The sequence below is a fragment of the Astyanax mexicanus genome, chromosome 25 (genome assembly GCF_023375975.1).
Source record: "Astyanax mexicanus isolate ESR-SI-001 chromosome 25, AstMex3_surface, whole genome shotgun sequence".
NCBI classification, from domain to species: Eukaryota; Metazoa; Chordata; class Actinopteri; order Characiformes; family Acestrorhamphidae; genus Astyanax; species Astyanax mexicanus.
In genome coordinates this window covers 22,746,043-22,758,287 of record NC_064432.1, presented here as the reverse complement: position 1 = coordinate 22,758,287, position 12,245 = coordinate 22,746,043, and the positions used below count along the sequence as shown (strand labels likewise).

Here is a 12,245-nt window from a genome sequence, read left to right as displayed (position 1 = left end):
ACAACACTGCTTGAGACAAAATCTGAGAGTCTAACAGCTTCTGAACCAAATACCACTCAAGAAACATTACCTGAGACAACTTCTGAATTCCTGACAAGTACTGCATCTCAGTCACAAACAACATTACAGGAGACAACGTTTGAGTTTGAATCAACTTCTGTGTTAACGACAGGTCAGGCACCAACAACAGTACCTGAAACAACTGCTGTAACTACTACCACACTATCACCAGCAACATTGCTTGAGAAAACATCTGAGATTTTCCCAACTTCTGTACAAAGTACCACTCAAGAAACATTACCTGAGACAACTTCTGAATTCCTGACAAGCACTACATCTCAGTCACAAACAACATTACAGGAGACAACCTCTGAGTCTGAATCAACTTCTGGATTAACGACAGGTCAGGCACCAACAACAGAACCTGAAACAACTGCTGCACCAACTATGATACTGTCACCAACAACAATGCTTGAGACGACATCTGAGATTTTCACAACTTCTGAACCAAATACCACTCAAGAAACATTACCTGAGACAACTTCTGAATTCCTGACAAATACTGCATCTCAGTCACAAACAACATTACAGGAGACAACGTCTGATGTTGATTCAACTTCTGGGTTAACGACAGGTCAGGCACCAACTACGATACTGTCACCAACAACAATGCTTGAGATGACATCTGAGATTTTCACAACTTCTGAACCAAATACCACACAAGAAACATTACCTGAGACAACTTCTGAATTCCTGACAAGTACTGCATCTCAGCCACAAACAACATTACAGGAGACAACCTCTGATTCTGAATCAACTTATGGGTTAACGACAGGTCAGGAACAAACAACAGAACCTGAAACAACTGCTATATCAACTACGACACTGCCACCAGCAACATTGCTTCAGACAACATCTGAGATTTTTACAACTTCTGTACCAAGTAACACTCAACAGACATTACCAGAGACAACTTCAGAATTCTTGATTAGTTCTACATCTCAGTCACAAACAACATTACAGGAGACAACCTCTGAGTTTGAATCAAGCTCAGTGTTAACGACAGGTCAGGCACCAACGACAGAACCTGAGACAACTGATGTACGTTCTACCACACTGTCACCAACAACACTGCTTGAGACGACATCTGAGATTTTCACAACTTCTGAACCAAATACCACTCAAGAAACATTACCTGACACAACTTCTGAATTCCTGATAAGTACTGCATCTCAGTCACAAACAACATTACAGGAGACAACGTCTGATGTTGATTCAACTTCTGGGTTAACGACAGGTCAGGCACCAACTACGATACTGTCACCAACAACAATACTTGAGATGACATCTGAGATTTTCACAACTTCTGAACCAAATACCACTCAAGAAACATTACCTGAGACAACTTCTGAATTCCTGACAAGTACTGCATCTCATTCACAAACAACATTACAGGAGACAACCTCTGAGTCTGAATCAAATTCTGGGTTAACGACAGGTCAGGCACCAATAACAGTGCCTGAAACAACTGCTGTAACTACTACCACACAATCACCAGCAACATTGCTTGAAAAAACATCTGAGATTTTCCCAACTTCTGTACCAACTACCACTCAAGAAGCATTACCTGAGACAACGTCTGAATTCCTGACAAATACTACATCTCAGTCACAAACAACAATACAGGAGACAACGTCTGATGTTGATTCAACTTCTGGGTCAACAACAGGTCAGGCACCAACGACAGAACCTGAGACAACTGATGTACCTTCTACCACACTGTCACCAACAACACTGCTTGAGACAAAATCTGAGACTCTCACAGCTTCTGAACCAAATACCACTCAAGAAACATTTCCTGAGACAACTTCTGAATTCCTGATAAGTACTGCATCTCAGTCACAAACAACATTACAGGAGACAACGTCTGAGTTTGAATCAACTTCTGGGTTAACGACAGGTCAGGCACCAACAACAGTACCTGAAACAACTGCTGTAACTACTTCTACACTATCACCAGCAACATTGCTTGAGACAACATCTGAGATTTTCCCGACTTCTCTACCAAGTACCACTCAAGAAACATTACCTGAGACAACACCTGAATTCCTGACAAGTACTACATCTCAGTCACAAACAACATTACAGGAGACAACGTCTGATGTTGATTCAACTTCTGGGTTAACGACAGGTCAGGCACCAACAACAGAACCTGAAACATCTCCTGTACCAACTACGATACTGTCACCAACAACAATGCTTGAGAAAACATCTGAGATTTTCACAACTTCTGAACCAAATACCACTCAAGAAACATTACCTGAGACAACTTCTGAATTCCTGACAAGTACTGCATCTCAGTCACAAACAACATTACAGGAGACAACCGCTGAGTCTGAATCAACTTCTGGGTTAACGACAGGTCAGGCACCAACAACAGAACCTGAAACAACTGCTGCACCAACTATGATACTGTCATCAACAACAATGCTTGAGACGACATCTGAGATTTTCACAACTTCTGAACCAAATACCACTCAAGAAGCATTACCTGAGACAACGTCTGAGTTCCTGACAAGTACTACATCTCAGTCACAAACAACATTACAGCAGACAACGTCTGATGTTGATTCAACTTCTGGGTTAACAACAGGTCAGGCACCAACAACAGAACCTGAAACAACTGCTGTAGCAACTGCGATACTGTCACCAACAACAATGCTTGAGACGACATCTGAGATTTTCACAACTTCTGAACCAAATACCACTCAAGAAACATTACCTGAGACAACATCTGAATTCCTGACAAGTACTGCATCTCAGTCACAAACAACATTACAGGAGTCAACCTCTGAGATTGAATCAAGCTCAGTGTTAACGACAGGTCAGGCACCAACGACAGAACCTGAGACAACTGATGTACCTTCTACCACACTGTCACCAACAACACTGCTTGAGACAAAATCTGAGAGTCTAACAGCTTCTGAACCAAATACCACTCAAGAAACATTACCTGAGACAACTTCTGAATTCCTGACAAGTACTGCATCTCATTCACAAACAACATTACAGGAGACAACCTCTGAGTCTGAATCAAATTCTGGGTTAACGACAGGTCAGGCACCAATAACAGTGCCTGAAACAACTGCTGTAACTACTACCACACAATCACCAGCAACATTGCTTGAAAAAACATCTGAGATTTTCCCAACTTCTGTACCAACTACCACTCAAGAAGCATTACCTGAGACAACGTCTGAATTCCTGACAAATACTACATCTCAGTCACAAACAACAATACAGGAGACAACGTCTGATGTTGATTCAACTTCTGGGTCAACAACAGTTCAGGCACCAACGACAGAACCTGAGACAACTGATGTACCTTCTACCACACTGTCACCAACAACACTGCTTGAGACAAAATCTGAGACTCTCACAGCTTCTGAACCAAATACCACTCAAGAAACATTTCCTGAGACAACTTCTGAATTCCTGATAAGTACTGCATCTCAGTCACAAACAACATTACAGGAGACAACGTCTGAGTTTGAATCAACTTCTGGGTTAACGACAGGTCAGGCACCAACAACAGTACCTGAAACAACTGCTGTAACTACTTCTACACTATCACCAGCAACATTGCTTGAGACAACATCTGAGATTTTCCCGACTTCTCTACCAAGTACCACTCAAGAAACATTACCTGAGACAACACCTGAATTCCTGACAAGTACTACATCTCAGTCACAAACAACATTACAGGAGACAACGTCTGATGTTGATTCAACTTCTGGGTTAACGACAGGTCAGGCACCAACAACAGAACCTGAAACATCTCCTGTACCAACTACGATACTGTCACCAACAACAATGCTTGAGAAAACATCTGAGATTTTCACAACTTCTGAACCAAATACCACTCAAGAAACATTACCTGAGACAACTTCTGAATTCCTGACAAGTACTGCATCTCAGTCACAAACAACATTACAGGAGACAACCGCTGAGTCTGAATCAACTTCTGGGTTAACGACAGGTCAGGCACCAACAACAGAACCTGAAACAACTGCTGCACCAACTATGATACTGTCATCAACAACAATGCTTGAGACGACATCTGAGATTTTCACAACTTCTGAACCAAATACCACTCAAGAAGCATTACCTGAGACAACGTCTGAGTTCCTGACAAGTACTACATCTCAGTCACAAACAACATTACAGCAGACAACGTCTGATGTTGATTCAACTTCTGGGTTAACAACAGGTCAGGCACCAACAACAGAACCTGAAACAACTGCTGTAGCAACTGCGATACTGTCACCAACAACAATGCTTGAGACGACATCTGAGATTTTCACAACTTCTGAACCAAATACCACTCAAGAAACATTACCTGAGACAACATCTGAATTCCTGACAAGTACTGCATCTCAGTCACAAACAACATTACAGGAGTCAACCTCTGAGATTGAATCAAGCTCAGTGTTAACGACAGGTCAGGCACCAACGACAGAACCTGAGACAACTGATGTACCTTCTACCACACTGTCACCAACAACACTGCTTGAGACAAAATCTGAGAGTCTAACAGCTTCTGAACCAAATACCACTCAAGAAACATTACCTGAGACAACTTCTGAATTTCTGACAAGTACTGCATCTCAGTCACAAACAACATTACAGGAGACAACCTCTGAGTCTGAATCAACTTCTGGGTTAACGACAGGTCAGGCAACAACAACAGAACCTGAAACAACTGCTTTACCAACTACGATACTGTCACCAACAACAATGCTTAAGACGACATCTGAGATTTTCACAACTTCTGAACCAAATACCACTCAAGAAACATTACCTGAGACAACATCTGAATTCCTGACAAGTACTGCATCTCAGTCACAAACAACATTACAGGAGACAACCTCTGAGTCTGAATCAACTTCTGGGTTAACGACAGGTCAGCCACCAACAACAGAACCTGAAACAACTGCTGCACCAACTATGATACTGTCATCAACAACAATGCTTGAGACGACAACTGAGATTTTCACAACTTCTGAACCAAATACCACTCAAGAAGCATTACCTGAGACAACGTCTGAGTTCCTGACAAGTACTACATCTCAGTCACAAACAACATTACAGCAGACAACGTCTGATGTTGATTCAACTTCTGGGTTAACAACAGGTCAGGCACCAACAACAGAACCTGAAACAACTGCTGTAGCAACTACGATACTGTCACCAACAACAATGCTTGAGACGACATCTGAGATTTTCACAACTTCTGAACCAAATACCACTCAAGAAACATTACCTGAGACAACATCTGAATTCCTGACAAGTACTGCATCTCAGTCACAAACAACATTACAGGAGTCAACCTCTGAGATTGAATCAAGCTCAGTTTTAACGACAGGTCAGGCACCAACGACAGAACCTGAGACAACTGATGTACCTTCTACCACACTGTCACCAACAACACTGCTTCAGACAAAATCTGAGAGTCTAACAGCTTCTGAACCAAATACCACTCAAGACACATTACCTGAGATAACTTCTGAATTCCTGAGAAGTACTGCATCTCAGTCACAAACAACATTAGAGGAGACAACGTCTGAGTTTAAATCAACTTCTGGGTTAATGACAGGTCAGGCACCAACAACAGTACCTGAAACAACTGCTGTAACTGCTTCTACACTATCACCAGCAACATTGCTTGAGACAACATCTGAGATTTTCTCGACTTCTGTACCAAGTACCACTCAAGAAGCATTACCTGAGACAACGTCTGAATTCCTGAGAAGTACTACATCTCAGTCACAAACAACATTACAGGAGACAATGTCTGATGTTGATTCAACTTCTGGGTTAACAACAGGTCAGGCACCAACAACAGAACCTAAAACAACTGCTGTACCAACTACGATACTGTCACCAACAACAATGCTTGAGACGACATCTGAGATTTTCACAACTTCTGAACCAAATACCACTCAAGAAACATTACCTGAGACAACATCTGAATTCCTGACAAGTACTGCATCTCAGTCACAAACAACATTACAGGAGACAACGTCTGAGTCTGAATCAACTTCTGGGTTAACGACAGGTCAGGAACAAACAACAGAACCTGAAACAACTGCTGTACCAAGTACGATACTGTCACCAACAACAATGCTTGAGACGACATCTGAGATTTTCACAACTTCTGAACCAAATACCACTCAAGAAACATTACCTGAGACAACATCTGAATTCCTGACAAGTACTGCATCTCAGTCACAAACAACATTACAGGAGACAACGTCTGAGTCTGAATCAACTTCTGGGTTAACGACAGGTCAGGAACAAACAACAGAACCTGAAACAACTGCTGTACCAAGTACGACACTGCCACCAGCAACATTGCTTCAGACAACATCTGAGATTTTTACAACTTCTGTACCAAATACCACTCAAGAAACATTACCTGAGACAACATCTGAATTCCTGACAAGTACTGCATCTCAGTCACAAACAACATTACAGGAGACAACCGCTGAGTCTGAATCAACTTCTGGGTTAACGACAGGTCAGGCACCAACAACAGAACCTGAAACAACTGCTGCACCAACTATGATACTGTCATCAACAACAATGCTTGAGACGACATCTGAGATTTTCACAACTTCTGAACCAAATACCACTCAAGAAGCATTACCTGAGACAACGTCTGAGTTCCTGACAAGTACTACATCTCAGTCACAAACAACATTACAGCAGACAACGTCTGATGTTGATTCAACTTCTGGGTTAACAACAGGTCAGGCACCAACAACAGAACCTGAAACAACTGCTGTAGCAACTACGATACTGTCACCAACAACAATGCTTGAGACGACATCTGAGATTTTCACAACTTCTGAACCAAATACCACTCAAGAAACATTACCTGAGACAACATCTGAATTCCTGACAAGTACTGCATCTCAGTCACAAACAACATTACAGGAGTCAACCTCTGAGATTGAATCAAGCTCAGTTTTAACGACATGTCAGGCACCAACGACAGAACCTGAGACAACTGATGTACCTTCTACCACACTGTCACCAACAACACTGCTTCAGACAAAATCTGAGAGTCTAACAGCTTCTGAACCAAATACCACTCAAGACACATTACCTGAGATAACTTCTGAATTCCTGACAAGTACTGCATCTCAGTCACAAACATTAGAGGAGACAACGTCTGAGTTTAAATCAACTTCTGGGTTAATGACAGGTCAGGCACCAACAACAGTACCTGAAACAACTGCTGTAACTACTTCTACACTATCACCAGCAACATTGCTTAAGACAACATCTGAGATTTTCCCGACTTCTGTACCAAGTACCACTCAAGAAGCATTACCTGAGACAACGTCTGAATTCCTTAGAAGTACTACATCTCAGTCACAAACAACATTACAGGAGACAATGTCTGATGTTGATTCAACTTCTGGGTTAACAACAGGTCAGGCACCAACAACAGAACCTAAAACAACTGCTGTACCAACTACGATACTGTCACCAACAACAATGCTTGAGACGACATCTGAGATTTTCCCGACTTCTGTACCAAGTACCACTCAAGAAACATTACCTGAGACAACTTCTGAATTCCTGACAAGTACTGCATCTCAGTCACAAACAACATTACAGGAGACAACCTCTGAGTCTGAATCAACTTCTGGGTTAACGACAGGTCAGGCACCAACAACAGAACCTGAAACAACTGCTGCACCAACTATGATACTGTCACCAATAACAATGCTTGAGACGACATCTGAGATTTTCACAACTTCTGAACCAAATACCACTCAAGAAGCATTACCTGAGACAACGTCTGAGTTCCTGACAAGTACTACATCTCAGTCACAAACAACATTACAGCAGACAACGTCAGATGTTGATTCAACTTCTGGGTTAACAACAGGTCAGGCACCAACAACAGAACCTGAAACAACTGCTGTAGCAACTACGATACTGTCACCAACAACAATGCTTGAGACGACATCTGAGATTTTCACAACTTCTGAACCAAATACCACTCAAGAAACATTACCTGAGACAACATCTGAATTCCTGACAAGTACTGCATCTCAGTCACAAACAACATTACAGGAGTCAACCTCTGAGATTGAATCAAGTTCAGTGTTAACGAAAGGTCAGGCACCAACGACAGAACCTGAGACAACTGATGTACCTTCTACCACACTGTCACAAACAACACTGCTTGAGACAAAATCTGAGAGTCTAACAGCTTCTGAACCAAATACCACTCAAGAAACATTACCTGAGACAACTTCTGAATTCCTGACAAGTACTGCATCTCAGTCACAAACAACATTACAGGAGACAACGTCTGAGTTTGAATCAACTTCTGTGTTAACGACAGGTCAGGCACCAACAACAGTACCTGAAACAACTGCTGTAACTACTACCACACTATCACCAGCAACATTGCTTGAGAAAACATCTGAGATTTTCCCAACTTCTGTACAAAGTACCACTCAAGAAACATTACCTGAGACAACTTCTGAATTCCTGACAAGCAATACATCTCAGTCACAAACAACATTACAGGAGACAACCTCTGAGTCTGAATCAACTTCTGGATTAACGACAGGTCAGGCACCAACAACAGAACCTGAAACAACTGCTGCACCAACTATGATACTGTCACCAACAACAATGCTTGAGACGACATCTGAGATTTTCACAACTTCTGAACCAAATACCACTCAAGAAACATTACCTGAGACAACTTCTGAATTCCTGACAAATACTGCATCTCAGTCACAAACAACATTACAGGAGACAACGTCTGATGTTGATTCAACTTCTGGGTTAACGACAGGTCAGGCACCAACTACGATACTGTCACCAACAACAATGCTTGAGATGACATCTGAGATTTTCACAACTTCTGAACCAAATACCACACAAGAAACATTACCTGAGACAACTTCTGAATTCCTTACAAGTACTGCATCTCAGCCACAAACAACATTACAGGAGACAACCTCTGAGTCTGAATCAACTTATGGGTTAACGACAGGTCAGGAACAAACAACAGAACCTGAAACAACTGCTATATCAACTACGACACTGCCACCAGCAACATTGCTTCAGACAACATCTGAGATTTTTACAACTTCTGTACCAAGTAACACTCAACAGACATTACCAGAGACAACTTCAGAATTCTTGATTAGTTCTACATCTCAGTCACAAACAACATTACAGGAGACAACCTCTGAGTTTGAATCAAGCTCAGTGTTAACGACAGGTCAGGCACCAACGACAGAACCTGAGACAACTGATGTACCTTCTACACCACTGTCACCAACAACACTGCTTGAGACGACATCTGAGATTTTCACAACTTCTGAACCAAATACCACTCAAGAAACATTACCTGACACAACTTCTGAATTCCTGATAAGTACTGCATCTCAGTCACAAACAACATTACAGGAGACAACGTCTGATGTTGATTCAACTTCTGGGTTAACGACAGGTCAGGCACCAACTACGATACTGTCACCAACAACAATACTTGAGATGACATCTGAGATTTTCACAACTTCTGAACCAAATACCACTCAAGAAACATTACCTGAGACAACTTCTGAATTCCTGACAAGTACTGCATCTCATTCACAAACAACATTACAGGAGACAACCTCTGAGTCTGAATCAAATTCTGGGTTAACGACAGGTCAGGCACCAATAACAGTGCCTGAAACAACTGCTGTAACTACTACCACACAATCACCAGCAACATTGCTTGAAAAAACATCTGAGATTTTCCCAACTTCTGTACCAACTACCACTCAAGAAGCATTACCTGAGACAACGTCTGAATTCCTGACAAATACTACATCTCAGTCACAAACAACAATACAGGAGACAACGTCTGATGTTGATTCAACTTCTGGGTCAACAACAGGTCAGGCACCAACGACAGAACCTGAGACAACTGATGTACCTTCTACCACACTGTCACCAACAACACTGCTTGAGACAAAATCTGAGACTCTCACAGCTTCTGAACCAAATACCACTCAAGAAACATTTCCTGAGACAACTTCTGAATTCCTGATAAGTACTGCATCTCAGTCACAAACAACATTACAGGAGACAACGTCTGAGTTTGAATCAAGCTCAGTGTTAACGACAGGTCAGGCACCAACGACAGAACCTGAGACAACTGATGTACCTGCTACCACACTGTCACCAACAACACTGCTTGAGACAAAATCTGAGACTCTCACAGCTTCTGAACCAAATACCACTCAAGAAACATTTCCTGAGACAACTTCTGAATTCCTGATAAGTACTGCATCTCAGTCACAAACAACATTACAGGAGACAACGTCTGAGTTTGAATCAACTTCTGGGTTAACGACAGGTCAGGCAACAACAACAGAACCTGAAACAACAGCTGTACCAACTACGATACTGTCACCAACAACAATACTTGAGACGACATCTGAGATTTTCCCAACTTCTGTACAAAGTACCACTCAAGAAACATTACCTGAGACAACTTCTGAATTCCTGACAAGTACTGCATCTCAGTCACAAACAACATTACAGGAGACAACCTCTGAGTCTGAATCAACTTCTGGGTTAACGACAGGTCAGGCAACAACAACAGAACCTGAAACAACTGCTGTACCAACTACGATACTGTCACCAACAACAATGCTTAAGACGACATCTGAGATTTTCACAACTTCTGAACCAAATACCACTCAAGAAACATTACCTGAGACAACTTCTAAATTACTGACAAGTACTGCACCTCAGTCACAAACAACATTACAGGAGACAACTTCTGAGTTAGAATCAACTTCTGGGTTAACAACAGGACAGGCACCAACAACAGTACCTGAAACAACTGCTGTAACTACTTCTACACTATCACCAGCAACATTGCTTGAGACAACATCTGAGATTTTCCCGACTTCTGTACCAAGTACCACTCAAGAAACATTACCTGAGACAACTTCTGAATTCCTGACAAGTACTGCATCTCAGTCACAAACAACATTACAGGAGACAACCTCTGAGTCTGAATCAACTTCTGGGTTAACGACAGGTCAGGCACCAACAACAGAACCTGAAACAACTGCTGCACCAACTATGATACTGTCACCAATAACAATGCTTGAGACGACATCTGAGATTTTCACAACTTCTGAACCAAATACCACTCAAGAAGCATTACCTGAGACAACGTCTGAGTTCCTGACAAGTACTACATCTCAGTCACAAACAACATTACAGCAGACAACGTCAGATGTTGATTCAACTTCTGGGTTAACAACAGGTCAGGCACCAACAACAGAACCTGAAACAACTGCTGTAGCAACTACGATACTGTCACCAACAACAATGCTTGAGACGACATCTGAGATTTTCACAACTTCTGAACCAAATACCACTCAAGAAACATTACCTGAGACAACATCTGAATTCCTGACAAGTACTGCATCTCAGTCACAAACAACATTACAGGAGTCAACCTCTGAGATTGAATCAAGTTCAGTGTTAACGAAAGGTCAGGCACCAACGACAGAACCTGAGACAACTGATGTACCTTCTACCACACTGTCACAAACAACACTGCTTGAGACAAAATCTGAGAGTCTAACAGCTTCTGAACCAAATACCACTCAAGAAACATTACCTGAGACAACTTCTGAATTCCTGACAAGTACTGCATCTCAGTCACAAACAACATTACAGGAGACAACGTCTGAGTTTGAATCAACTTCTGTGTTAACGACAGGTCAGGCACCAACAACAGTACCTGAAACAACTGCTGTAACTACTACCACACTATCACCAGCAACATTGCTTGAGAAAACATCTGAGATTTTCCCAACTTCTGTACAAAGTACCACTCAAGAAACATTACCTGAGACAACTTCTGAATTCCTGACAAGCAATACATCTCAGTCACAAACAACATTACAGGAGACAACCTCTGAGTCTGAATCAACTTCTGGATTAACGACAGGTCAGGCACCAACAACAGAACCTGAAACAACTGCTGCACCAACTATGATACTGTCACCAACAACAATGCTTGAGACGACATCTGAGATTTTCACAACTTCTGAACCAAATACCACTCAAGAAACATTACCTGAGACAACTTCTGAATTCCTGACAAATACTGCATCTCAGTCACAAACAACATT

At 41.8% G+C, this 12,245-nt stretch overlaps 1 protein-coding gene across 1 annotated transcript; it reads left to right on the top strand.

Annotated features, from left to right (window-relative positions):
• The first annotated feature begins 7,797 nt into the window (after positions 1 to 7,797).
• Positions 7,798 to 11,869, top strand: LOC125787737 (mucin-5AC-like). The gene is made up of 3 exons (XM_049472382.1): positions 7,798 to 7,871; positions 9,051 to 10,248; positions 11,831 to 11,869. The coding sequence occupies exons 1-3, from the start codon at positions 7,798 to 7,800 to the stop codon at positions 11,867 to 11,869; spliced, it is 1,311 nt and encodes a 436-aa protein (XP_049328339.1).
• Positions 11,870 to 12,245: the final 376 nt, after the last annotated feature.